Source organism: Enhydra lutris, unplaced genomic scaffold (assembly GCF_002288905.1).
Source record: "Enhydra lutris kenyoni isolate GAN:26980312 unplaced genomic scaffold, ASM228890v2 scaffoldscaffold82, whole genome shotgun sequence".
Taxonomy (NCBI): domain Eukaryota; kingdom Metazoa; phylum Chordata; class Mammalia; order Carnivora; family Mustelidae; genus Enhydra; species Enhydra lutris.
Window position 1 is genome coordinate 1,503,982 of NW_019154166.1, and position 27,627 is coordinate 1,531,608.

The 27,627-nt window shown below is 61.7% G+C and overlaps 1 protein-coding gene across 3 annotated transcripts in view; it reads right to left on the minus strand.

The window, feature by feature from the left end:
* The window catches only part of LOC111161079 (misshapen like kinase 1), a 42,721-nt gene that overhangs the window by 1,807 nt on the left and 13,287 nt on the right, over positions 1-27,627 (minus strand). Inside the window, exons 2-28 of one of the 3 annotated variants that reach the window (XM_022524560.1) lie at positions 13,199-13,264; positions 11,501-11,557; positions 11,288-11,413; positions 9,665-9,775; positions 9,317-9,407; positions 8,787-8,917; positions 8,492-8,546; positions 8,276-8,354; positions 7,857-8,032; positions 7,621-7,690; positions 7,200-7,413; positions 5,715-5,828; positions 4,798-4,986; positions 4,491-4,664; positions 3,844-4,044; positions 3,358-3,443; positions 3,082-3,192; positions 2,836-2,945; positions 2,617-2,705; positions 2,105-2,265; positions 1,720-1,822; positions 1,499-1,636; positions 1,293-1,401; positions 795-962; positions 547-690; positions 235-369; positions 20-120 (exon numbers count right to left, since the gene is read on the minus strand). In XM_022524560.1, coding sequence (XP_022380268.1) covers positions 20-120; positions 235-369; positions 547-690; positions 795-962; positions 1,293-1,401; positions 1,499-1,636; positions 1,720-1,822; positions 2,105-2,265; positions 2,617-2,705; positions 2,836-2,945; positions 3,082-3,192; positions 3,358-3,443; positions 3,844-4,044; positions 4,491-4,664; positions 4,798-4,986; positions 5,715-5,828; positions 7,200-7,413; positions 7,621-7,690; positions 7,857-8,032; positions 8,276-8,354; positions 8,492-8,546; positions 8,787-8,917; positions 9,317-9,407; positions 9,665-9,775; positions 11,288-11,413; positions 11,501-11,557; positions 13,199-13,264 — 3,309 coding nt within the window. Of the gene's footprint in view, positions 1-19; positions 121-234; positions 370-546; positions 691-794; positions 963-1,292; positions 1,402-1,498; positions 1,637-1,719; positions 1,823-2,104; positions 2,266-2,616; positions 2,706-2,835; positions 2,946-3,081; positions 3,193-3,357; positions 3,444-3,843; positions 4,105-4,490; positions 4,665-4,797; positions 4,987-5,714; positions 5,829-7,199; positions 7,414-7,620; positions 7,691-7,856; positions 8,033-8,275; positions 8,355-8,491; positions 8,547-8,786; positions 8,918-9,316; positions 9,408-9,664; positions 9,776-11,287; positions 11,414-11,500; positions 11,558-13,198; positions 13,265-27,627 lie in introns of all 3 variants that reach the window. The other 2 variants (XM_022524559.1, XM_022524561.1) reach the window with 2 other exon arrangements.

Sequence of the window (27,627 nt, forward strand, 5' to 3'; positions counted from 1 at the left end):
GGGGCTGCGGCGGGGCTACCTTGAAGGCCATGAACTTGTGGTAGGGCTTGGGGGCCCAGGCGTACACTTCCACGGAGCTCTTCAGGGCGATGACCAGGAACTTAATGCGCTCGTATTTCACTGCGGGCAGGGCGGGGGAGGGTTGGGTCCCACAGGCCTGTCACTGAGCGCCTGGCCCCGTCGCCCGGCCATGCTGCCCAGGCCCCCGGGGCCGCCCCGCGGTGACCTCCTCACCCACGCGGTAGTGCCCACAGCCCTCCATGTCCCCCACGGTGGTCCAGCCCTGCTTCTTCTCCACGTCCGGGTCGTTGTGCAGAATCTTGTTCCGCAGCCAAGACAGGTAATAAACCCGCAGTTTGTTCCTTTTCCCTGAGGGCAGACACACAGGCCCTCACCGGCCGTCCAGCGCCGGCCTCCCGCCCCCTCCGCCAGCGGTCGGCTGCACCCCACGGCGGCATCAGGGGAGTCCCCGCCTCCTCCCAGGCTGCAGGTGGGACAGCGCAGGGGTCCCCGCGCCGGGCCCCATGAGCGCCGCGCCCCGCGCACCTGAGATGGTGATGAGCAGGTTGAGACCTTCCAGCACGTCCATTTGCTGGAAGCGCCGCCGCCCGATGAGCCCGTACACCTTGCCCTGGCCGCTGCGGTCCAGCAGCATCAGGCCGTTCTCTGTGCCCACCAGCAGGTTGACGCCTGCGGTGGGAGCCGGCGAGCGGGTCACCCGCAGCCCGCCCTCCCAGGCCGAGAGCACAGGGGCGCACCGCCCCCGCTCTCCCCCCCCCCCCGCCCTGGCCCACCCCAAAGGGCTGCACAGAGGATCTCTGAATTGAACCGCTTTTTGTACTTCCGAATCTCGGGGGTCTCGCTGTGAGCGCGGGTGTTGGTGGGGTTCACGTTGACCACTGATCCTTTCCGGACGTCATACTGGAGCTGATCCAGCCGGCCACCCTCTCCCCCTACCAGGGCTGCCGGAAAGAGAAGAGAAGGGGGAGGAGGGCTGCAGCCCCCTCCCCCCAGCCCTCCCCACCCCACCCCCGCATTTGGTGGTGGGGGGCTCCTCTGCATACTCAGCAGGACAGGGGAAGGGTGGAGAAAGGAGAAGGTGCAGGGAGGAGTGGAAAGTGGGCGGAAGGCCCAGCAAAATCCCCATCCTGTCCCTCAGGCGCCCCGGCTACCTCTGTCCCCGGCAGGCGCTCAGGCCCAAGTGCAGGCCCGGCAGCTCCGGAAAGCCACACCACCAGGGGCCAGCCTGTGCCCTCCCACTGGCCTCGAGCCACACCTCCTCCCGTCCTCACCTGTGATGGGGATGGTGTCCCCACTGCCTCCGGGCTGGTAGACCCCTAGGTCCACAAACATGGTGAATGAGCTCTTGCCAGGGGCCTTTACCAGCCCACGAGACTGGTACTGTGGGGGTGGGGCAGCGGTCAGGCAAACGCTCCAGACCCGGACCCCGCACCCCCCGCCCACGGCTCCATGCCCAGGGCTGCATGTGCCCACTTACGTCGCTGCCTCCGTCCTTCGAGGGGGGACTTTGGCCTTTGCCACTCTCCGTGGGCGAGTGGCTGGGCTGGACAACGTCAGGAAGGTTGGTGTAGCCGTTACTGTCCGCGTGCAGCAGGCCGCGCTCCTCCTCGGGGGTCTGAGGAACAGAGGGAAGGGAGCCAGTGCCGGGCCAGAGGCGGGGGGGCACTGCAGGCGTGGGGAAGAAGGGGGGCCACTCACGCGCTGGACCACCATGGTGCCGCCCCCATAGGGGGTCTGGGTCCCGGCCATCTCCTCCACGTCGTGGACCACCATGGTGCTGACGCTGTCGGTGTCTCCGTCACTGCCGTGGGAGACAGGATGGCCGTCAGCCCCCAGGTCCAGCCCGCCGCGGGGAGCCTGCCAGGGATGGAGGGCCAGCGCTCTCCCCTCCAGTGGACACTGCCCCGTGGGAGTGGGGGGTTCTAGCACCTGGGGGAGGCCCGCCCTCAGCTGACACAGCAGTGGGAGACAGGTGGGTCTCCAGATCCCACCAGCCCAGATCCCCTTCTCCAGAGACTGGAAAAGCCAGGGTCCTCCAATCTAGGAGAAAGGGAGCCTGCCTTCCCCCAGGGTGCCCCCATACCGGGCCCCGGGGGTATCTCTGCTCCCCTCAGAGGGCTCGCCGTTGCTTTCCTCCTCATCTTCGCTGCTTTCCACCTCCTCACTGGAGGACGAGTAGTCCATGGCCTTCTTGGGAGGCCGCGGGGCCTCGTCCAGGGCTCGCTCTTTCAACAGCACAAAATCCTGCAGGGGTGGGGGGAGGGGGGACCCGTAAGGAGGGGGGGTGGGGAGGGTGGGGTCAGGTACGAAGAAAGCCAGAGGAGAAGGGGCAGGCACGGGGGCTCCCAAGCGGGCCTCATCACTGACCTCACCGATGGCGCGCTTATAGCTCTGGGAGGGGCCGCAGGGGCCGCAGGGCAGCGGGAGGAGCGGAGAGAGGTGGAGAGAGATCAGTAGCCGAGAAGCGCGGCCCATAGCCCCTTGGCACCAGGTCGCAGAGGGCCCAGCCCGGGGCTCCTGGGGGCCCTGAAGCCCCAAGCCCCACCCCACCCCCAACGCGAGCAGGCGGGGCTGCGGCTGCTGCCCAGGACTTACTGCGGGCCGGCCTGGCCGGGAGCGGTGGTCCTCGGGCTTGGCTTTGTTTCCGGGGGAGAGCACGGGGGAGCTGTCCAGTTTGGAGGAGGCTGCATAGGGCAGGGCAGGAGAAGGGAGGTCACAGACCCCTGCTCGCCCTCACTGACCCACAGCCAACCGGGCCTGAGGCAGGGTCCCCCCACAGTGTCTGGGTGGGCCCCAGAGCCGGGCCGGCCATACCTCCCACGCGGTTCCGCTCCAGCGAGCCGGCTTGCGGGAGGTGCCCATGAGACGGGAGGGCACCTTCTGGGCGCTCCCAGCCAGGGTCGCTCCTCCTGAGGTCGGGGTTGCTGTGGGAGGGCAGAGGCCGGTCAGGGAGCCACACCCCCGACTCCAGCGTAGCGCTGCAATGCAGAGAGCCACCACCAGGGGGCAGCCGATGGCCGCAGTGAGGGTGAGACTTGGGCGGGGGGGCAACTCCATTACCTACAGGCGTTGGGCGGGCCAGGGGGCTGAGCGGGGGGCCCTGGAGGCTTGGGGGTGCCCCGCTCTGCCCGCCTTTGCAGATAGATTTGCCAGGCGGAGTTGCTGCGAGGTCTGTGGAGGGAGCACAGGGGTGCCCGGGGGGCGGGGCAGGGGGCGCTGAGGTGACTGGGGTGGGGCTGGCCCACCCCTGAGCGGGTGACCTGACAACCTCCCCTGTGCCCCCCCAGCCCCCCGCCCCAGGGCCACCATGCATTCCCCACCGCCGGGGGGGGCTACCTGGCGCGGACAGCCTGAGCAGGCCGGGCCCCTCCGGCCCCACTGGTGTTGAGGGCAGCGGCGATGGAGGAGGTCCTCTGAGGCACCTGAGGGGGACCGGGTTTGGGTGCGGTCAGTGCGGTGCATCCTCAACTCGGCCGGTGTTCTCCCCGGCTTTCGCGGACCCGCCAGCAGATGTCAGGGACGCTCACAGATCTTCCACAGTCGTGAAGCTGGGACTCCAGCCCCGCAAGTCCGCCCCTGCGGCTTCCCAAATGCCGTGGGTGCGCTTCGGGTCCCTCACTCAGCCCTGGGAGCAGGGACATGGTCCCAGAGCAGGCAGCCTGCCCTCTGGCCTGGAGGCTGGCGGGGCAGGGCCCAGGGTGGGCGCCTGGCCCTTCTCTTCCCTTCCAGCCCTGAACCCTGTTTCCACCGGGCCTGCTTCCCACAGTTCCTACTTTTCCTTCCCGTTTCTCCTCTTTCCTGGTCCTGTGGCACAGCCCTTACCTTGGGTGGGGCCTCAGGATCCGGCCGGACCCAGGCTGGGGGGCTCGGGCTGGGGCCAGGCCCTTCGGAGGTGGGATCTGAGTTCTGGCGGATGACGGCTCCTCGGGCGCTGGGCGTGGTGCTGGGTGTGGGGACGGCGGGGTCGGGCTCGTGGGCGGCTGGGAAGGCAGCCAGGTTTCGGGTGGGCTGGTCCTGCAGGGACTGGGATCGGGGTACAGGCGCTGCATATGGCTTCAGTGGGACCCGGTGCGCCACCAGGCTCTGCAGGGAAAGACCAGGGAGGGTGGGCTGCCCGCTCTGTGGCACATCCCCACCCGGGAGCGGGGGTCTGGGCTGGGAGGAAGCTGTGAGGAGAGCCTCTGGCTTCCAAGTGTCCACTGGAGGAGAGGGGCTGTGGAAGCCCAAGAACAGGGGACAGAGCCAGACTCACGCAGAGGCAGACAGGTGGCTGTCTTTGCCCTTGTACCACGAGATCTATGACCCCTGGCTGAGTGTTCATGTGTGTGCATGCATGTGCTTGTATGTGCACACGTGCCTGTTTGTATGTGCACATGCGTGTGTGCACATGTGGGTGCCCGGCTGTGCCACGGCCGTGCAGAGGGAGGCACCCGTATCTGCGCATGAACACATGTTAGGGAGAGGCTCACCTTGTGCGGTCCCTCCTGGGGCTCCACCGGCCTCTGCATAGGAGGGGTTTGGGAAAGAGGGCCCGGGGGCCCAGGGGTGGCCTGGGGGAGGGGGGGCTCGGGCCCCGTGCTGCCGGGCTTGGTCTTGGCCAAGGGGGAGTTCTGCTGCTTGTTCATCCTCGTTCTCTCCTCCACCTGCAGCATGAAAGGAGGCCCGAGGGGTGCTGGCTTCGCTTCCCCGTCCTCGGAGCACAGGCCCTCCGTCCCCGTCCCGCACCCGGTGCCAAGCTCCCCATTCCCGGACCCGCCAGGGCGCCATGGCCCGTACCTCCCGGGCCCAGGCCGGCTTGTCGGCGGCAGCGACACCGCGGCCGTAGTGGTAGAGCGGCTTCCTGTCCGCGGGCAAGCCCTGCTGCTGCTGCTGCTGGAGGGACTTGAGGTAGGCGTGCTCCTGCTGCAGCTGCCGCTGGAGCCGCTCCGACTGCCGCTGCTCCTCCAGCTGCTTCCGCTTGTACTCCTGGGCCCGAGGGGAGGGAGAGCGGCTCAGCCGCGTGGCCCGGGCCGAGGCAGGCAGGCCCTCTCTCCGGCCAACCGAGACGCGGGGTCTTCCCCCAGCGCCAGGCCGGACCCCCTGCCCTGTGGTGTCCCCATCCCACTCTGGCACAGAGGCTCCAAAGCCGCCGCTTCCCAGAGGAAGCCGGGGACCCCGTTACCAGCAGCAGGGCCTGTTCCTGGAGCAGCTGTTGCTGGAGGATCTCGAGCTGTCGCTGCTCCTCCTCTAGCCTGTGACGGATATACTCCTGGGGGGGGGCGGTGGGGAGCAAAGGGCAGGGGGAAAGGCGGGGGACGGCGTCGTCGGAGGACAGGATCGGTGGGGTGAGGATGAGGAGAGCAGGCAGCGTCGGAGAGAGACAGATGGGGGGGCATGAGCCCCATGAGGGCGGGCGATGAGGAGGAAGCCGGGGTGGAGGGCCCGTGAGGGGCAGAGGGCAGGCGCAGGGGTGAGGCGTCGAGGACGGGGCACAGAGATGGGGAATGAAGGCGCAGAGACAGGAGGAGGGCAGGAGCCAGGGTGGGGGTTGAAGGGTGGGAGAAAACAGAGAGAGAGTGAAGCTGGAAAAGACAGGAATCTAGGGGACGGGAAAGACAGGGCAGGGTATCAAGGTGCAGGGGAGGCAGGCGGCAGGAGCAGAGGGGAGGCGGGCAGGGAAGGGGTGAGTCCGGTGTGCGCTGGGGGCGCTGTACCTGCTCGCGCTCGGCCTGCCGCCGTTCCTCCTCCCGCCGCAGGGCCTGCATGTCCTCCAGCCGCTGCTGCTCCTTCTCCTGCAGCTTCCGCTGCTCCCGTTCCCGCCGCTGTTGCTGTGGGCAGGAAGAGGCACCCTTCAGGCCCGCGCTGGACACCCAGCCCGCTTCTGGCGCCTGCCGCCCCTGGGGGCCACCGTGGATGACGCTTTCTCTGTCCACTCGTGCACGAAGCCAGCCGCAAGGGCAGCCAAGTGCCCGGGAGTTAGACGCCCAGCCCCCCAGCCCCTCACCCGCCTGGCCGCCAGCAGCACGGAGTGGGCCGCAGGGACAGCCTCTGGCCACAAGGGGGCGGCAGGTGCCCGCGCAGAAGCGCCTGGTCCAGGCCGGCCGCAGGGGTGGCCCGTGTGTCCACACTAGAGAGGAGGCCTCCCAAAGGGTCCCTCCAGCCCGGGAGCTCCCTGTGCCCTGCCTGGCCCCAGCCTGTGCGGCTGCTGCCGTGAACGTGCGCCCCTCACCCTGGGGCCGGCTCCTGCCGGTCCTTTGCTCAGGGGAGGTTTTGGGGGGCAGCCGACGGGTATCGCCCGCGACTTAGACGGTTTTCTTAAGTCTGGTTCTCCGCGAACTTGGCGGTCACATCACCGTTTGGACAGAAATGCCGACGCTGAGGCCGCGTTTACGCCGTCCTCCTCAGCCCGTCCCTCCGCAGAATAAAGGCATCTGAGCACGCGTGCATACGGATGCCCTCTTTCTAAACCGATCTAAAATGCGCAGCCGCTTAAATGCGCCTCTCTAGGGGGCGCCCGGGGGGCTCAGTGGGTTAAAGCCTCTGCCTTCGGCTCAGGTCATGATCTCAGGGTCCTGGGATCGAGCCCCACATCGGGCTTCTGCTCAGCGGGGAGCCTGCTTCCTCCTCTCTCTCTCTGCCTGCCTCTCTGCCTACATGTGATCTCTGTCAAATAAATAAATAAAATCTTAAAAAGAAATCTTAAAAAATTTTTTTTAAAAAATGCGTCCCTCTGGGTCGCCTGGGTGGCTCAGTGGGTTAGGCCTCTGCCTTCGGCTCAGGTCATGATCCCAGGGTCCTGGGATCGAGCCCCACATCGGGCTTCTGCTCAGCAGGGATCTGCTTCCTCCTCTCTCTCTGCCTGCCTCTCTGCCTACTTGTGATCTCTGTCAAATAAATAAATAAAATCTTAAAAAAAAATGCGCCCCTCTATTAACTCAGAGGTCTTTCTCCCACCCACCCCAATAAGTATTTTCTAGCAAATCTAAGCCAAACCACCGAAAACAAAGGAGAATCTCGGGAATGGATTTCCGGATCAGACCCGACAGCTGCTGCGGCAGCAGCCCAGGGCACTGGAGGGCGCGCGGGGACAGCGGGGACAGGCCTGTCCCTGCGGAAGGCGCCCCCTGTGGGGCGGGGGCCTCCCCCACCCCTCTGGGACAGCAGGACGGCAGGGCACACCCCCCCCCACGCCACCGCACCTCCTCCACGCGCCGCCGCTCCTCCTTCTGCTCCTCGATGCGGCGCTGGCGCTGGTGCAGCAGGTGTTGGATGTGTGCCTCTGGGTCCCGCTGCTGCTGGAGCTGCTGCTGCTGCAGCTGCTGCTTCACGGCCTCTGAGTTGCTCTTGTTCTCCTGCTGCAGCCGCAGGAACTCCCGGCGCAGCGTGGACTCCCCGGGCACGTTCATGATGGAGCTGGGGGGCGGAGGGGTCAGGGCATGCACTGGGTGGGGGGTTGGGGGAACACCGCCGCCACCCCCACCCCCACAACCCTCGCCCCCCTCTCTCAGTCCCTCCGCTCCTCCGACACCCGGGCCGGGTTCTCTGCCCCCGACCCTAGACCGGGCCCCCCCCCGTGCCCGCAAGTACGGCTGCCCCCCTTCAGCCGGGGCTGGGGCCCACCTGGGCTCGCCCTCCTCTCCGTGGCTGTCGTCCTCCTCCTCGCTGCCGCTGTACTCGTACTCCGTCTCCTCTGCATGGGGAGGCCACTGCTGTTCCTTGGCCTGGCGCCCCAGACCCCACCCCGGGCTAAGGAACCTTCCGCAGGGGTGAGCAGCACCGGCCGCGAGGGGGTGCGCAGGGCTCCCGGGAGCGGCAGGACTGGGCTCCAGGGGGGAAGGCGGGACCGGCCGACCTACCCTTCTCGCCTCGCTTCTTCCGCGAGCGGTCTATGTGGTCCTTGAGCTGGATGCGGACCTGGCGCTCAGTGGGCTGGTCGCGGATGAAGGGGAACTTGAGCAGCTGCTCCGTGGGCGGGCGGCTCAGGTACGTCTTGATAAGACACGTGTCGATGAAGTCGGTGAACTTCTTAGACCTGGAAGGTAAGGGGGCTCACGCTGGGAGGGGCCCCCCTGGAAGCGGGGGGCGGTCACAGGCCAGAGAGAGGGATCCTCCGTCCAAAAGCCATCTCGGTTTCCCTCAGGTCTTCTCCACATCCCAAGCCTGGTCCGGCCCCCAGCCCTCTGTGGTGCAGACCCTCACTGGGCACAGGGGTGAAGGCGGGGGGGGGGGGGGGGGGGGGGGGGGGGGGGGGGGGGGCGCTGGTCCAGGGACCTACCATTTCTTGGACTTGAGTCTGGGGGGTGGGTTCCGTGGGATGAGGAAGAGGGCTCGCATGGGGTGCATGTCACACAGAGCTGGCACATGGGGGGGGACACACCATGAGTCCCTTTCGCAGCCCTGCACAGAGCCCCAAGCAGTCCCTCCCACCACAACCTCCGTGACCCCCCCCACAGTCCCTTTAGGGCTCCTCCACTCCCAGGTCCACACTTACGGGGGGCCCCCTCTGCCATCTCGATGGCTGTGATTCCTAGAGACCAAATGTCACTCTGCAGAGGGAAGGAGGGATGGGAGCATGTTCCTGACGGCCCTCTGTGCCCACCATCCTGGCCTTTTCAGGACCACTTCCTGGGATCCAGCTGACCCCATCCCTCACCACAGGCACAGCACCGCACCTTCACCGTGTCACCCGGGCCGTCCGAGCCCCTGCCCCCGCCTTCCGTCTACCCACCACCCCATCACCGTCCCACCGTTGGCTGCCTCCGTGTAGCCTGCCCCCTGCTCCATACCCGGTAATCGTAGGTGGCATCGGGGTTCTCGTCACAGGCGATGACCTCTGGGGCCATCCAGTAGGGGGTCCCGATGAAAGTGTTCCGCCTGCCCACAGTGCGGTCCAGCTGGGCACTCACCCCGAAATCCACTGGGAAGACACGGGGGGGTCGTCCTGGGGGTCTTGGCGCTGGCAGGTGCGTGCCCCAGAGGCAGCGGGAGCCCTTGCCTACCCAGACGTTCCCGGACACCTCCGCCACCCCGTCTACATCCTGAGGAGCCTGACCTAATGTCCCTGTGTTTGGGGGGACAACTGGTGTGAAAGGGCCAAGGGCCAGGCAGGAGGGGCCAAGGCATCCCATCTCCCCCGAGGGACCTGCACAGCACCTGGGACGCAGAGGTGGGGGGGCGGGGGGCACTTCTGCACTGATTCCCAGCAGGGGGAAGGGCCTCACGGGGGAGATGTGACAGGCCCAGAGCAAGATGCGCAGCCTGCTCTCTGTCCTGGAGGTCAGAGCGCCCCGCCCGCCGCCACGAAGGAACTGCGTACCTAGCTTGACCTCGGCATTCTCCGTCAGCAGCACATTCTGCCCCTTGATGTCCCGATGGATCACCTTGTGAGCGTGGAGGTGGGCCAGACCCTGGGGTGGGGGGGAGGGGAGCTCAACCCCGGCGCTGGAGGGTACGGCCGCCCAGAGGAGAGGGGCACAGGGGGCTGGGCTGAAGGGGCGGCCCCCACGCGACGCGGGACTGTCCTCAGGGGAGCGGCCCCTGGAGAAGGCCCGACAGCTGCAGGGTGGCAGGGACAGTGACGGGCAGCTGTGCCCCTGCCGCCGGAGGGTTCTGCAGGGCCGGCTAGGTGTCCCTGTCCCGACCGGCCGGGGCCTCAGGCGCTCACCCGCAGGATCTCCCGGCAGATGTAAGCGATGCAGTCCTCCTTCAGGGCGTTCCCTTTCGTGTTCTTCACCAGGTCCGTCACCGAGCCCGCGCCGCAGAACTCCATCACCAGCTGCAGCCCGGGGCCGGGGAAGAGCATCTGTCGGGCAGGGCCTCCTTGCCCCCGCCCCAGCCCCTGCAGGAGGGCCAGAGGCCTCGGGGCCACAAGTGGGGTGAGCCGGGGAGACAAGAAGGCCGTGCATGAGGGGCTAAGGGAGGCGGTCTGGGCCCCAAGGGGGAGCCCGAGGAACCCTGAAAACTAGACAGAAGGAAGTGCCCGTGCGCGTTTTCCTCGGGGACAGCCCCAGGCTTTCGTCTGGGCCCCACAGGGACCGCAGCCCAAAATCGTAAGGGTGGCCTCGGAGCGCGGGCTGGCAGACTTTGGCCTGCGAGCTAAGCCTGGTTTTCACATTTCTAAACGGTTGGAAAAAATCAAACTAAGAATCCTATAAAATTGGAGTTGGAATGTCCTAAGTCAAGGCTTCTGGGGACCCAGTGACACTCCCGTCCCCATTCATGTGCGCACTGCCCGTGACTGTTTCGGGGCCCAGCGGCCGCCGTGAGTAGCCGTCACAGACTATAGGGTCCACAGAGCCCCAGACACCGGCTGCCCAGCCTTCGCGGCCAGCGCCAGACCCAGAGGCACGGCGGGGACTAAGAACGGTTCTCCAGGCCTGCTGGAGAGGAAGTGGCAGGCAGGGTGGGCCAGTGAGCTGCAGGAGGGGTCCTGGGGAGACCCCTGCACAGGCCGCGGAGGCCCGGCCGCCAGCACCCTGGGGATCGGGAGGCCCGTGGCCGTGTTCCCCCACACATCCCATGCGGAAAAAGGCCGGCCGGGACGTGTACACGCGCAAATGTGGCGATGGGAATCTGCGGCCCCACATCTGGGCCCCTGCCCCCCACAAGCCCGGGGTGGGGGTGGGGTGGGGATGCAGTGCATCCAGCAGGGGGCGCCCCGGGTAGGGCCTAGCCTCCGGTCCTGGGGTCGCCCACCCACCACCCAGCGGGCAGAATCACTGCCCCTGCTCCAGGCAGTCCGTGCATGAGCGCCTCGGGAACACGGACCATGACGCACGCCCGTGTGCAGAGTACACAGGCAAGTGCTTGGGAAGCACCTGTCCGTGGCTGGCGGGAGGGGAGCCCCCGCTGAGCCCTGAGCCCGCAGCCACGGTCCCCGGCACACTCCCCGGGCGCTGGGCTGCAGAGCAGGAAGGGCGAGGCCAGGCAACGGTGGGCCTGGCCAGGAGGGCAGTGACTCTCGGGAGAGAATCTGGGGGAGGCCCAAAGGAGCCACAGCTCTCCATGGAGGAATCGTCCAGAAGGGCTTGTGCTCTCCAGGAGGGTCCGACCTCTGCCTCCACACAGTTTTGGGGGCTGTGGCTCCCCACGGAGCTGTGCAAGGAGGCAGGACTGACGCACTCCCCTCCTGCCCCAGCCCTGCTCAGGGAGGATGCAAGAGAACCCCAGGACCCCGGAGGGCCTGGCAAGAGGCCACAGCGTGTGGGGTAGGGAGGCAGGGAGGCCGTGTGCACGGAAGGAGGGCTGGGGGCCTGGAGGCAGGGAGGGCTGCAGAGGGCCGGCTCACCCACAGCTGGTCGTCATTCCCGGGCGGGCTCTTCTTGATGAAGGCCCCGTAGTAGGTGGCGATGTTGCGGTGGTGCGAGTACTTCTTCAGCATGTTGATCTCCTGTTTGATCTCCTCCTCCTCGTCCTAGGAGGACTGGACGGCTGAGCCCGAGCAACCCCCCCCCGCCCACCTCGGTGTCCCTGACTGTCCCCCGCTCCCGTTGCTCCCTACCTCTGTGACGTCCATGACCTTGATGGCAGCCAGCTGCCCAGTCTTGACGTGCCGACCCTGTGGGGCAGAGAGGCGGACGCGGAGGCTCTGAGTCTATGTCTGGGAACGGTGATTCTGGGACAGGCCGTGCCTTCTGGCTGTTTTCGGTCTTAGAAAGTGTCCCCGTGGTGACGAGACACTCCATCTATGGGTGCGTCACAGGGGCAGGCAGAAGCCTCTCAGAACAACTACAGGGCCCAGACTCCAAGCGCGAAGTTGGATCGAGACGACGGGTCCGCTCTGCCCCCTAAACAGCTCAGGGAGGCGCGTGGGGGTCACCTCTGTCCCGGGCCTCCCAGTTTGAAGAGCAGGGGGTGAGAGAGGTCCTCCCCCGCCTTGGGGGGGGTTGGGGGAGGGGTTCCGCCTCTCTAGCAGCTTCTATGCCAGACCCACAGCCTCGTGCTTTCAGGAACCTTTCCCAGAATCGCCCCCTTCTAAGGCTTTTTATTATTATTGGCAGGAAAGAATGAAGACAGAGCTGGGATTTGAGGGAACTCGGGGAAATCCAGAAAGCGGACCAGCCTGCCGATGCCCCACCGCTAGTGCTAATGGGAAGAAACTTCTAGAATATGTCCCTGCCATTCTCTCTCCTCCCCCCTCATCCCTCTGACATTCTTCCAGGAGCCATCCCAGCCTGGGACAGGGGAGTCCAGGCTTCCTGGGAAAGAGCAGGGAGCTGGGGGAGGGTCGGTCAGCCCCTCCCATCATTCTTGTCTTCAGCAGTCATTCAAGACCCCAAGCCCAGAGCAGCAGCAGAACACAGCTACTATTTCCATGGCAACAACCAGGCTGGCAATGGGAGACTGGGGGAGGAGGTGCACCTTTCCCCCAAAGCTCACAGGGTGGTCCCGATGACCCAGGAAATGCCCCTGCGATGCAGAGACTGGTGGAAAGGCCTAGCGTCACATCAGGAGAGGCAGAAGGCGGGCATGTGCCCTAGAGGCTCCAGCTCTGGGGACAGCATCCGCCTGGGACATCTAATGTGCCACCTCCTCCTCCCAGTGGGACCTGTGGTTGGGCTGAGTGGGCCAAGCTGAAGCGACAGGCAACGGTCTCGGAACTGCTACTTTGTGTGGAGGACAGGGACGGCCCCCGGAGCAGAAAGCCAGAGCTCAAGAAAACCACTTCCCCTCTGTGACAGGTCCTGGGGCTCCACCAATGCCAAGGCTAGGCCTCGGTGAGGTCTGGGAAGAAGCCAGAACTGCCCTTGTGGCCTGAGCTCTGCTCAGAGTTCCCAGGTGAGCCCCGACGGACACACATGCACAGCCACACACACATGTGCACGCACACACCCACACACCCACAGATACACAAGTGCGTGCCCACACCTACACTGATACACATGTGCACACATGCATGCTCACAGATACACATAGGTACCCACATATGCGCACACGCACGCACTCACACACACAGACACACACACACTTGCCACTGCCCTCCCGGGCCCCTGCCCACACCCTGCCTGGCTCCAGACCTCCTCCTGCTGAACCCAGGACTCATGGAGACTCCATGCACAGCCCAGCAAAACACCCCACGTGCTGGGCTTCTCTCTCCCACCACGTTCACGCTCCTTACCTCTCCCAGCCTCCGTCCCCTCCCACGGCCCCAGAACTAGGGCCTGCTCCCCCCGCCCCGAGGGCCCCATTAGAGGCTCACCTTGTACACCTGTCCGTACGTTCCATTGCCGACCACCTCCACCAGCTCAAAGATTCCAGCAGGGTCCTGTGGGGAGGGAGACAGAACAAGGCGTGGGGACTTCAGAACAGAGCGGGAGAGACATATCTGGTCAGAGTGAGAACAGGGATATGACGAAGGGGCTTTGGGGGAACCCAGACCCAGCGGTGGTTTCGGTGGGTTGCAGGGTTCGTGTTCTACAGGCAAGGTCAGAGGAAGAGGAGAGACGACAGCAGTGGGAACCCCATTGGCCTTCAGACATGCCCATGATCACACAGGCAGCGGCAAACTCTGGGAGGCTGTGGCCGCCTCTGCCAGACGGGGGTGCCCGAGCGTGCACCTCCGGAGCTGGGGTCCCCTGCACACACCTGCGACCATGGTGAAGGGCTTGGGACGGAGCCCGGCACAGAGTGTGTGTGCGCAGTACAAGATAATCATCGTTACGATTTTTTTTTTAAGATTTTATTTATTTGACAGACAGCGAGAGAGGGAACACAAGCAGGGGGAGTGGGAGAGGGAGAAGCAGACTCCACACTGAACAGGGAGCCCAATACGGGGCTCGATCCCAGGACCCCAGGACCATGACCAGAGCCGAAGGCAGATGCTCAAATGACTGAGGCCACCAGGTGCCCACTGTTGTGATTTTGTAAAAGCAGGGAGGAGGGAAGCCAGCCGGAGGCCACAAACCCAGCAGCCTCCTCTCTTGTCCCTTTCCGGCTTCTTCCCAGTCCTCCTGATGCCCAGTGTGGGACAGCAGGTGACAGAGAGGGCCACGGAGAGGTCCCAGGGGCTGGAGTACTTCCAGACCCCACTCTCTGGAGCCAGGCGGTGCCAGGAGGAGAGTCTGGAAGGGCTCAGACAAAGCCACCAAAGAGGCTCCTGGCTTGCTGGCCCGAGAGCACGCGGCCAGCCCAGCTATGGGGACGCCCTCCACACCCTCTGGCGTGGCCTTCTTTTGGAGACAGGCCAGGAGGTCAGCCTGCCCCTCGGCTCCCTGCAGGTCCAGCAGGGGGGGCGACACCCCCGAGAACACACTCTCCGGGCAGTGCCCAGATCTCTGGGCTGATCGTTTTAAAAGCCCAGAACCTGAAACTGCTTTCTCCCTGTTTCTGAAACCAGGATAGGATTTCTGGAAAACAAAGAACGCCTGATGGCCCCTCCTCGGCGAGCAGCAGAACCTAACTCGGCCGGGCCGGACAGCGGAGATGGCGGCCCGAGGCTTCCGCACCAGACACTGACTGCGCCTGCTTTCCCAGCAAGGGGACCCGAGGGCCCACACGACCACTCCCCGCCCGTCCGTTCCTTCAGAGCGCACATCATTGCGCACCAAAGCCATGTCTTTCCTTGGCGTGGAAACTCCTGGAAGAAAGGCATGGCACCCTCCTTGCTCAGCGGCATGTCCAGCACCCTGCCTGGGCCCGGCTCGAGGCAGCCAGAAAACGGCCCGCACCTGCTCCGGGGACGAAAAGGGAGACGGTGCGGAGGGGCTGCCTGGCTGTGCATCCCGGGGGCCTGGGCTGGGCCGGCCCAGAGTTCTACAGTTGCCTGTGCAAGCATTTGGCTCCAGCTGAGGTCACCCCATGAAAAAACAGGCCGACGACGGAACCACCTTGAGCAGGTTTGATGGAACAGTAAGCCCCAGGAAAGGGAGAAAGTATCACTGTGGGGACAGCTGATGGGAGCGGCCGGGAGCCCGGACCCGGTTCTCCTGTCTGCCTGCAGGCCCCAACCCCCCCCAAGAAGGGCTCGGCCTCTCAGGGGCCTCGAGCTTGGCTGTTGGGCCGCGCTTTCCTACGTCCACTCTACTCTTTCCAAGGTGGACGGAGGCGGACCTGGGACTCGCGGTCGTGAATTCCGGGGCGCTCCTCACCTAACACAGAAGGAGGACGGGCCTGAGCGTCCTAACCAGACACGGCTGGTGCCTCAAATCAGCACGGACGGGTTCAAGTCTGATCTCAGACCTGAACCCGCCTCCTCCTCGGAAGTGTGGGAGGTGCTGGGGAAGACAACAGTCCTTGAGGTCAGACGTGATCTCCGGGTTCAGCTTTGCGGCTCCAAGCTGGTTTCCTGACCCGCTAACCAGGATGGCCCACTTCCTGGGAAGAGCTTTCCAGACAACGGACCCAAGACCAGGCCTTTGACGGGTGTCGCGATGCCCGGCCTCCCACCGGTACAGAATGTGGGGGCGGGGCCCTCTCTACCAACAGCGGGACCGTTTCCACCCCTGTCGTCCGTCCCTTCTTCCCTTCAGACATCCCTACTGGTCTTCCTCTCAATCCTGGGGCGCCCCCACTCCTGGCTTGTGCCTTACCACGTCTCGGTCCGGGGCCCAAGGTCACCCTCCTGACCTTCCCCTCATGCCCAGAGCCGACACCTCCGTTGGGTATCCAGTTGTCCCATCGTTAACGAACCGATAAATATTTTCTGAGTGAGTGTCTACACCCACCCTGGGCCAGCCTAGGCCCTAAGCACGGGGAAATCCGTAGGGTAACTTTCTCTTCTTTCACTTACATCAAACATTTACTGAGCGCGAGCTTGGGGACAACTCCTCAGTCAGGCACGAGCAGAGCTCAGCAATACGTGAGAAACACGGGAGGAAGGTCAGAGACGGACCTCACGATTTACGGGCCGAGGACCCCTATGTGCTCTAGGATTTTATGCTGAAAGAGGGAGCAGAGGCTCTCGAGGCATCGAGAAGCTGCCAGGCAGAGTGGGAGCCCCTGGAAAGTGGCCTTCTAGGGGGTCCTGGGCATCAGCTGTGTCCCGCGTGAACATTTAAGTGTTTGGGACTTTGTCCTGCTCACACAGAGGCTGGACTGGACGGAAGGTCCATTTTGTGGCTTTGGGGACAGGCGGAAGCAGGCCAGGTGCGCCGGGCAGGCTCCTGCAGCTGGATGCGCGGTTGGCGGGTGCCAGGAAAGTGAGAGCCAGCGGTGTTGGGCCGGGGACGGAGGCTTGGTTTGGATGTTGCGTTTGCGATGTTTGGGGACGTCAGGCAATTAGGAACGAGGGTCTGGAAACAGACTGGGAGTGGACACGGGAGACGGACATCCAGGGAAGGAAGAACCCAAAAGCCAGCCTCTGGGGAACAGCCCTGTGCCCCATGGCGTACAGCAGGACAGGTGGCGCTGAGGAGAGCACCAGCGGCCGCAGACTTGCAGTCCCTCTGAGGGGGCTGCAGCCCGGGGACGGGGGCGCTGGAGGAAGTGGCGCCCTCTGGGGAAGCCGGGCTGAGCGGAAGGGGACTCTGATGATGGGGCAGCAGGGTCACAGGCTTTCCAAAACAGGAAGGTCTCCCCTGCCCGTGGGAGGGAAGAAGACAAAAAGACAGGAGACCGGGATGCCTAGGTGGCTCAGTGGGTTAAGCCTCTGCCTTCAACTCAGTCATGATCTCGGGGTCCTGGGATCGAGCCCCAGAGCATCGGGCTCTCTGCTCAGCAGGGAGCCTGCTTCCCTTTCTCTCTCTGCCTGCTTGTGATCTCTGTCTGTGAAATAAATAAATAAAATCTTAAAAAAAAAAAAAAAAAAAAAAGACAGGAGACCGACGAAGCCTGCCGAATTGACTTCTCAGCCTGTATGTGTGCTGCGTCCCCCGAGGGGTTCCAGGAGCGATTTGGGCACGTCGGTTCTTCCCCTACATGCATGCGAGGGTCCAGAAGACCCCATTCAAATGCCCGCATTTATGCTCAACTCCGTCCGCGTGCTTGGCAGCTCCGTCTGCTGGGAGTCTGCACACACCCCTGCAGCAGTGCCCTGTGCCTGGGAAGCACCAGGCAGCCCAGGCTTGCCCTCCGCACACAGGCCCAGCTCCGGGAGAATGTGCTAGAAGCACTCTCCAGCTCTTCCTCTGGCTGCTCAAAATCTCAGCTGCCAGGTTCCTGCCCGGCCAAATGCTGGGAGGCGGGAAGGGACGGGGACAAGGCTGCGGATGAGGACCCAAGGGACTGAGAAGAGACACTGGCCGGTCGGTCGAGGCCAGCAAGAAGATGAGGGAGCCCCAGGAGCAGCCGGCGGCCTTGACTTCACCGACCACATGGGCGGGAAGATCATCTGCTATGTGGGAGGCGGGCCCAAGTGAGATGGGAAAGCTGGGGAGGAGATGCCTTCAGGATCCACCAGGCTCTCTGGAAAAGATCTGCTGGGATCTGGCTCCCGGGCCTCCCATGCAGCACGCGGGTCTGGGGCAAGGGGCCGAATCTATGGGACAGATGCCCCCCCCCCAATTCTACTGTGGGTCGGTCGGTGGACCTGCTCTGAGAAACTCTGCACTTCAAAGGGTGCTGATGGGTGGGGTGTGGGCCTCCCCGCAGCGGAACCCGTGTGACAAACTCCCATCCTGTAACAGCCCCGCAGCTCCTCCATACGCAGGGACTCGCTCATGCCCATTTTTCTGTACGTTCATGCGCCCACCCTGCCCAACGATGACCTTTTCCCTCTGCCAAGCCAACTCCCGCCTGTGTCAGGAAGTCTTCCCTGCTATCCCAGCCCACCCCAAGCTGTCCCACCCGTGAGCGTCAACCTCGGTTTCATGTATTAATGGCACGGAGATTGAGTTTCTCAAGAACAGGACCACGTGGAGACATGCTGTTCTGGGAATGACCGGAGAGCAAGACCAGGCTGTCGACTCCTGCCACTTCCAGTCAATGTCATGCTGGTGGTTCCACCCAGTGTGATCAAGAAATAAAAGGCTTCCAGGCTGGGAAAGAAGAAGGGAAACTATCTCTGTGTGCTCACGACATAATCACGCATACAGAAGATCCTAAGAAATCGACTAAAATGGGGTGCTTGGGTGGCTCAGTGGGTTAAAGCGTCTGCCTTCGGCTCAGGTCATGATCCTAGGGTCCTGGGATCGAGCCCCACATCCGGCTCTCTGCTCAGCGGGGAGCCTGCTTCCCTCTCTCTCTCTGCCTGCCTCTCTGCCTACTTGTGATCTCTGTCTGTCAAATAAATAAATAAAATCTTAAAAAAAAATCGACTAAAAATCTTCGAAAATGAATCAATGAGTTTGGCACAGTTGCAGAATATGAGATTAATGAACAAAACCAACCCTTTTTCTATGTTCTACAATGACTAACCCAAAAATGAAATTAAGAAAACAATTCCAGGGGCGCCTGGGTGGCTCAGTGGGTTAAAGCCTCTGCCTTCAGCTCGGGTCATGATCCCAGGGTCCTGGGATCGAGCCCCACATCAGGCTCTCTGCTCAGCGGGGAGCCTGCTTCCCCCTCTCTCTCTGCCTGCCTCTCTGCCTACTTGTGATCTCTCTCTCTGTCAAATAAATAAATAAAATCTTTAAAAAAAAAAAAAAGAAAGAAAACAATTCCAGGGGCTCCAGGGTTAATTAAGCCTCTGCCTTCAGCTCCGGTCATGGTCTCGGGGTCCTGGTATCGAGTCCCACATCGGGCTCTCTGCTCAGTGGGGAGCCTGCTTCCTTCCCTGTCTCTGCCTGCCTCTCTGCTTACTTGTGATCTCTGTCAAATAAATAAATAAAATCTCTAAGAAAAAAAAAAAAGAAAAAAGAAAACAATTCCATGTACAGTAGCATCCAAAAGAATACACTTAAGCCCAGAAGCGTCAGATGTGGCCACTCAAAATATGAACATTGTTGAGCAAGTTAAAGACCACATACATGGACAGGTTTCCCATGTTCATGGACTGGAAGACTCAATACTGTTAGAGTCCACAGGTTTGGTGCACTTCTATCAAAATCCCAACAGGCATTTTTGCAGAAATTGACAACTTTATCCTAAACATCATACAGAAATGCAAAGGATCCAGAGGAGATAAACGATCTTGCCAAAGAAGAACAGAGCTGGAGGACTCCCACTTTCTGATTTCAAAACTCACTCAGAGCTACAGGACTCCAGACAGCGGTGTGGCGGAGTGACAGGCGTCTGGATCAGAGGATGCAAACGCCACCTCTTTGGTTTGCGGTCAGCTGATCTTCGACAAGGGTACCAAGGCAGTCAAGTCTTTTCAACAAACGGTGCCGGGACAGCAGAGTGTCCACGCACAGGAGAATGGAGTCAGACCCCTATCTTGTGCCATACAAAACTTTAACTCAAAGTGGATCCCAGACCTAAATGTAAGGGCTAAAATCACACAAATCCTTTTTTCCCTGCCCCCTAAAACCATGGAAATCTTAGAAGAAAACACAGGAGTAAATCTTCATTACCTTGGATCAGGCAATGGTTTCTTACAAAGGGCACCCAAAGCATATACCACGAAAGGAAACAAACCCACGTAAGTCCCTGGATCCTGGGATCGAGCCCCGCATCAGGTGCCCTGCTCGGCAGGAAGCCTGCTTCTCCCTCTCCCACTCCCCCCCGCTTGTGTTTCCTCTCTCGCAGTGTCTCTCTCTGTCAAATAAATAAGTAAGATCTTTAAAAAAAAATTAAAACTTTCGTGCTTCAAAGGGCACCATGAAGAAAGTGAAAAGACCAGCCACGTTACGAGAGAAAACATTTTAAACTATATATCAGATAAGAGACTTGCACGTAGAATAGAAAAGGACTCCTTAAAAACAAAATCACAGGGGCGCCTGGGTGGCTCAGTTGGTTGGGCCTTTGGCTTGGTCATGATCCTGGGGTCCTGGGATGGAGTCCCGCATCGGGCTCCCTGCTTGGCTGAGAGCCTGCTTCTCTCTCTCCCTCTGCCTGCTGCTCTGCCTACCTGTGTGCTCTCTGTCACATAAATAAATAAAATCTTAGAAAAAAAAAACAAAATAACAATAAAAAGATGAATAACCCAATTAAAAAATGGGCAAAATTTCTGAACAGACATCTCTCTGAGGATCTACAGTGGCTCACAAGCACACGAAAAGGTGGACATCATTACTCACAAGGGAAATTCGAACCCAAACCACATGAGCTCCTACGTCACGGCCACTAAGACAGGGGCTGTCCTGAGGACGGACAATGACAAGCACTGGGAGGAGGCGGGGAAGTTGGAGCCCTTGTGCACCGCTGGGGGGATGTAAAATGGCACAGCCACTTTGGGAAACACTGTGGCGGTTCCTCAAAATGTGGGACCGAGAGTTATCACAGGACACAGCAGGGAGCTGCCCGGGAGAACTGAAAACATACGTATGCACCAAAATCCGGACAAAGCAGGGCTCACAGCAGCATCAGCCCTGGCGGCCCAAGAGCAGGGATGACCCCAATGCCTGCCAACAGGCGGACGAGCCCCACGTTGGGTGTAGAGATGACTTAATAAAAAAAACCAAAAAAATCAAAAAAAGAAAAATGATTCTGAGAATAGCGCCCAGAGCACTCAATAAAGAATTCTGATTAGTGACAGGCTCCACGCTAAGAAAGCGGCCCTATGAAAATGGAAGGGAGCCCCCTAAGTGCTTTTGGTCTATTAACACATAAGGTCCTGAGCCAAACACAGAAAATGGTAAAATACAGCCACCTGGGGCACCTGGGTGACTCCGGTCATGATCCTGGAGTCCTGGGATTGAGTCCCGGGTCAGCTCCCTGCTCAGAGGGGAGTCTGCCTCTCCCTCTGACTCTCTCCCTCCTCGAGCTCTCTCTCTCTCTCTCTCTCAAATAAATAAAATCTTAAAAAAAGATACAACCACTTACAGGATCAAGAGTTAGGGAACTCGGTTTCTATTTTTGGCTCTGCTGCTAACAGGCTGTGTATCTGCGGGGAAGTCACCGAACCACCCTCGGTTCCCTTTCAACAAGAAGAGAAAACTTTCTGGCTCCCCGTCTGTGGCTGTAGCGCTCCCGTGCACACCACACGAAGGTGCCCCCTCCAGGCCGTGTCCTCACGTCCTTGCCGGGTGCCGGAAGACAGCAGTGAGCAACAAGGCCTCCTTGTCCCGTAAGGATGTGGTCCTGGTGGCTGCTCATGTTCCCGGGGAGACCTCCAGCCCACAGCAGGCTATCAGTTAGGTTTTTGGGGAGTCAAGAATAACACGTGGGTTCCTGACTGTGCGGGGCAGGGGCACCCCAATGCCGCAGGGATCAAGGGTCAAGTGCACTTGTGCCGTACAGGGAGCGTGTAGGGCGACGGTGACTCCCGAGAGCTTCCGGACCAGAGCGCTTACAGACGTTACAACTTCAGGAAGCCTCCCGTGGACAGGAGATGTGGACAAAGATGCGAGACCATCCCACAGACGCTGGAATCCCTTACTGATGAGCGCGGCTGGGAGACAGGAACCACACCCTCTCCGGGAGGCCTGCCGCAGGCAGAGCTGGGTTCTGGGGGGACTGTGCCCTCTGCTGCATGGTGTCCACTACGGTTCATCACCCCACGTGTCCGCCCATGAAGCAGCAGCTGTGGGGCTAGGGCCGTGTGTCCCACAGCCAGGCAATGCCGTGGCACACACCCAGGACGTGGGTCACACAGGACAGCGGCCCCTTGGCCCGTCTCCTCCCGGCACTAGGCACGTCTCTCAGTGCACGGGTCCCCTCAAGCCCCCCTTTAAAGACTTCATGGGGTCGGTGACCCCAGCTACAGCCCCAGGACCCTTCCAGCATCAGGCGCAGGCCAGGGGCCCGACAAATGTCAGTGAGTGACAGTGAGGCCCGGCACTGGGGTCCTTCCCTTGGTCACTGGCTCCGCTGGCCAGTGATTCTGGCCTTGGCTCTACATCCCCTGCTCTTGGGCCCTCCAGCAGCTCCCAGGCCTCCCACAGCTCCTATCTGGAGGAAGGACAAGGGGGAAATGGCGAGCCGGACTGACAACCAGCAGGACACCCAGTCCGGGGCTGGGTGCCCCAGCACCAGCTGACACCTTGCTTTCCCCTCCCTGAAGGCCGAGGCCGTCGAACACGGCAGTGATGAGGCTGAGATGAGGTTCAGTATGAAGGCTGGGACCACCTCCCAAGAGAAAACGCACTGCCAGTCAGTGCACGGTCAGGCCCAGGCTGTGATGCAGCTGCGGGGCGGGGGATGCTAACTAAAACCCAGGCTCTCGGGAGCAGAGGGCCAAGGCCATGGGGCAAGGCACGGACAGACTAACGTTCAGGGACCTACAAAGGGACAAGAGGGCTCCGGGTTCCCTGCAGTCTAGGAGGAAAGTGGTGGGTGACAGAATGGGCAAAGGTGGGCCACCACCTTAGGGCAGGCATGACATTTCCAGGAAGTGGCCCCAAGCTGGCAGGGCTGAACCCTGGCATCCGGTCCTGTTCCACGGACAACGGGCCTGCTCCGGCGGCCAGAGTGCCGTGGGGGCACTGCCTGCAGACGGCGCCCCCGGCGGGTAAAGGGCTTTGTGAAGTTCGTCACCAATGCAAACTGTTATGGGTATCAGCCACAGCTTTTCTAAGTGCCGGTCACACCAGGCCTCCTTAAACCCTGGCTCTACCTTCTAGGAGTTTCTAAGTCAGACACCAGCACAAAGAGGACAGGATGAACGCACTGACGAGTCACGTGTGCCACAGCGGGACAGAGAGGTATGATGGGAAATGGACCCCCCAACTTTTCCGCTGACCTATGGGCCTTTATTTAAGATTTTATTTTTTAGGGGCGCTTGAGTAGCTCAGTGGGTTAAAGCCTCTGCCTTCGGCTCAGGTCATGATCCCAGGGTCCTGGGATCCAGCCCCGCATCGGGCCCTCTGCTCAGCAGGGAGCCTGTTTCCCCCCTCTCTCTCTGCCTGCCTCTCTGCCTGTCTCTCCCTACTTGTGATCTCTGTCAGATAAATAAATAAAATCTTTAAAAAAAAAAAAAGATTTCATTTTTTAAAAGTAAGCTCTACGCCCAGCACGGGGCTCCAAGTCACAACCCCAGATCAAGAGGCACGTGCTCCTCCGAGGAGCCAGCCAGGAGCCCCTCCTCCTCCCGTGGGTCTTAGGGTTACAGAATTTCAGAGCAGGAAGGGTCCGTCCACTCAGAATTCCCAAGAGATTCTAGGAGGCTCTGGAGTGGCAGGAAGGGGACTCTGTAAGGCCTGGGGAGAGGGGTGGGGGAGGCGGGTCTGTCCTGCACTCCAGGCCCCCGTGGCACTTATGCACTGGGATGAGCCCTGACAGGTCCTGCCGCTACACAGAGGCCCCAGAGGTGCCACTGTGCCCTGGACAGGAGGCGGGGCTGCAGGGGTGGGGGCAGGGCTTCACAGAAGAACCTGTGGCAGACAGACAGACAACAGACAACAGGAAGGGGCTCTAGGGAAAGAGTGGGGAGCTGTGGTCCACAGAGGGACCCAACAAGAGCAGCACAGTACAGCCCAGAGCCACGCAGCTCTCGGGCCTAGGGGAGACTGGGGAGCCTGGGGGAGCCTGGGGGAGTGGGCTGCCACAGCTCTGATTCTGAGAGTGGGCGGGCGCAGTGGCCCTCTGCCTACCTCCCAGAGGGAGACAACAGGCCTGGCTGCCTGAGCTTGTCCTGTGACCCCGAAAGGCCCACACAGAGAGGAAGAGGGACAAAGGCCACATGGTACTGAGGTCCAGGCTGGAGAGGGGCCCTCACCCTCCTTGGGGCAAGACAGCGGCCTCAGAGCCACCCCCACAAGCCCAGCAGCCCAGGAGCCTACGTGCACACACAGTGGCTGCCCAGCACAGGCAGCTTGGGACCTGCCCTCGGTCCCATCACCAACCACAGGACTCCTGGGAAGCCAGGGCCAGGCAGGGATGAGGCTAAGAGTTGGGGCTGACAGCCTCCCCCACCAGTTCAGGTCTCAAGGGGACACTGCAGGGGGCAGAACCTCCGGGTGGCTGTCTAGCCATCCTTCAATGAGCGGGGAGCAGCCCCAGGCCGAGTGTGCCTGCCAGCCCAGGAGAGAGCTCCGCAGCCGGGTGTGCATTTGCGGGAAAGTGTGCGAGTGCACGAGGCAGAGGGGAGCAGATGCGGCGGGAGAGGCAGGAGTCTCACCCGATCACCTCCTCCTCCTGGCCCGCAGAGACCACGTAGCCTCCCCCGCAGGAGGCAGCTCCCTCAGGGGAGCCAGTCTGGCCCACTCATGTGGTGCCCCCACGCCTGTGATGACCTGGGGGAGCGGGGAGTGTGTCATGGCCCCTTCCTCCCCAAGGAGGCAGGCTCCAAGCCACAGCATGTGAGGACAGGCTCCGGGTTGGGAAGGAAGCCCACCCAGGAGCAGGGCACCCAGCTCCCACCAGCTGCCCCACTCAGGAGTAAATAAAACCTCCAGAAAGTCGCTCCCCGGTTCTCTGTTCTCCACTCCCCTCTGGCCCAGCCCTTCCTCCCATGCTGGGGCGGCATTGGCCCTCTGCTTCCTGGGATTCCGGTTCGGTTCAGGGGTTCGGTTCGGGTTCAGGGAAGGGCTTTCAGGCAGAAGGTGGTAACTGGAGGGCAGCGAGGGAGGGAGAAGCAGGCTCTGGGAGCCGAGGGGACAGAAGGAACCCAGAAAGGTTTGTGTGCTGGGGAGACGCAGAGTTTTTGAGCCTCTCCTCCAGAAGGGGACACACCCACACACACACACACAGACATGCACACACACGTGACCTGGACTCGCACACACACAGAGGCAGAAACAGGTCCAGACATGACATGTGCATGAACAAAATGCCACTCTAACGGGAAGTCAGTCAGAGCAGCGGGGGGCAGGGGGTGGTGAGGGGAGTGGCCCCCTGAGCGCCCACATGCCCAGCTTCCCCAGGGACACACGGACTGACAGACAGACAGCGGTCTCAGACAGGAGCCCGGGCAGGTGGAGCAGCCGGGCCCTCCATCCAGACGGGAGGGGAGGGAACTAGGCAGAGCCTTGTGCGGGGCTGGGATGTGCAGGGGGAGTCAGCAGCGGGAGGGAGGGAAGGAGGAGAGGGGCCAGAACACCAGCAGTGGGGTGGGTTCTAAAATGGCCACAGGCAAGGCAGGGGACAGATGGTCCCTTTCTGCCGCTGAGCTGGAGAAGTGGGGAAAGGGAAAAGAAAAAAAAAATATCACCACAGTCAGGAATTTAAAAATAAACCCCAACCCCTAGAAGATAAACAGCGTGTGTCCGAGGTCCCACCTGCCTCCACAGCGCTCTGGGCAAAGAGGGGGGCAGGCGCAGAGGACAGCCCGGGACACGCCCCTGCCCGAGGCCAGGCCCCCCGCGTCTGCCCTGGCCTGGCCTCAGCCTCATCACAGCTCAGGGGCTGTGCTCCTCAAGGGTCCCAAGTCGTGGAGCGGTCTGGTCGCCGCGAAGCCACAGAACCACCCGTGTCCACCGCAACCCCTTCTGTCACCGCACCCTTGGGAAGCGCCACAGCCAACGCCCGAGCCCAGCCCTCCGCCTCCCGGTGTGTTTGCTCCTAGGACTGGCAAGGGCCAGGCAGTACCTGCCGACCCATTTCACAGACGAGGATCAAGGCTTCCAATACAGCAGGGACTCTCGAACCCCAGGCGGGTCCAAGGGGGCTTCCCGGGGTCCACGCAGCGCTGCCCCCACCCCCAGCCCCGCCCACGCCCACCCTGCACTGCCACCTGGCCCACTCCCTGGTCACGCAGCGCTCCCTCCCCTCGGAGCCCCGCCCACTCCCGGAGATCTCACTTGCCATCTGCGGACCAGATGCTATCCTCAGGCTCAGATCCCACCGCCTCCCAGCTGGCCTCCGCGCTGACCTCCCAGGCGGGGCTCATCTGGAGTCTGCCAACCCCACCTTGGGGTCACCTGTTTCTTGTGGGGGCGGAGGCCCAGGGCCCTGCACACCCCTGCACTTCCCTGGGCTCTTCCAACTCGCCACGCCCTTGCTCAGCGCTCCGCACCAGACCGCAGCTCCAGGAGGCACCAGCGGCTCCGCAGCACACACATTTGCAGGCACAAGCACACTGTTGCGACCAAGTCTTTCACTGCCTCTCTGCTAGGCTGTCTTAGGGATCAGGACCACCTTCGAAACCTGTCTGTTGAACGAATACAGAAATTAAAGAAAGCTGGTGTTCTTCCTTCCTCCCTAGCGCCATTGATGGTTTCTAACACTAGTTTTGGGTTTATCTCCATTCCTCCCAAATAATCAATGCCAGTCACTTAAAAGCAATGCACTATGGCAGCTGCTAGAGTGAACCCCTTTTTGTCACATGACTCGATGCCCCATAACCTATATGCGTGGTGCACCTGAGCCTCTAGAAAGTGGACTTTGTTAAAGAAGCGAACTCCTACATAGTTGACAAAACCCAAACAAGAACATGATTCTTTTTTAAGTGGGCTCCAACATGGGGCTTGAACTCATGACCCTGAGATTAAGACCTGCACGTTCACTCCACCAACCAAGTCAGCCAGGTACCCCCAAACCAGACCAGTAATAAGGATCCAGACACTGTGGGAAGCCAGCAGGCAAGAAGAGATCCAGGGAAAACATCCTGGAAGAGAAAGGAGAAAGAAGAAGGCAGAGGCTGGGCTGGGTGAGAGGGGCAGAAGGTCCCGCCCTGGAGGCAGCTCCCAGGAGGGTGGGAGGCGCAGGAGGGCAGGGACACTGCAGCCCAGCCTGGCTAGCGCCCCGTGTCCCTGAGACCCAGAAGGCCCGGCACTGGTTCTGAGGCCTCCATGTGATGGAGGCAAACCAGCAGGTCATTTCCTCTCTGAGAGCCCCTTCTCCTCGTCTACTCAATCCTGTCACAAGAATTCTTGGATGGGAAAACGTTTTGAAATCCACTATGTGCCACAAATTCGCACAGAGTCATTACGAAGAGACTGCCTCCTAGAGAGCAAGGGAAAACTGTCAAAAGGTGACTTATGAACACTGTTGGTGTCCCGGGGATTTAGGGTGAAGACTGGCAACACGGGAGAGGAGAAACCAGTCAAAAGCAGAACCGAGTACAGGACAGGTGAAAGATGGGGGGCAGGGGTGCAGAGTGAATGCCCTAGAGGCAGGGCTGAGAGGAGCTGGGAGGAGGGAGGAAGGTTGTCCCTGTGGAAGGCGTGGAAGGTGGAAGGGGAGGAGGGGGAGGAGGAGAAGTGAAGGAGGAAGAAGGGGAAGAGGAGGAGGAGGGGAGGAGGGAAAGGGGAGGAGGAAAGAGGGGGAGGGAGGAGGAGGGTGGAGGGGAAGAAGAGGATGGAGGAGGGAGAAGAGGAAGACAGAGGGGAGGAGACTGAACAGGAGGAAGATGAGGGAGAGGGGAGGAGGGAGGAGGGGGAGGCAGAGGCAGCGGCAGCAGGGTTGGAGGGGGCGGGAGGGGACCGCCAGCCCTGAGTTCAGCCTGCAGACAGGGAGCTCACGGAGGAGGACAGCAGTAATCAGGGGCTGGGTAATAATAAGGCTTCTCACTGATGGGTTTCCACTGTAGCACAAACAAATCATTATACCTCATTGCCAACCTCCTCCTTGGGGGGTCAGGTGTCCGCAGATCCGGGGAAGGGACAAGGAAACCTGTGGCCTATCTCTCCCCTCACTGCTTCTGACTCTGGGCGTGGGGGTGGTGTCTGGCTGGCTCTGAGGCAGAGCCACTCCTGAATCTCGGGCTCGTGAGTTCGAGCCCCATACAGAGCAGAAAGACTACTTTTAAAAGATAATAATAAATAAATAATA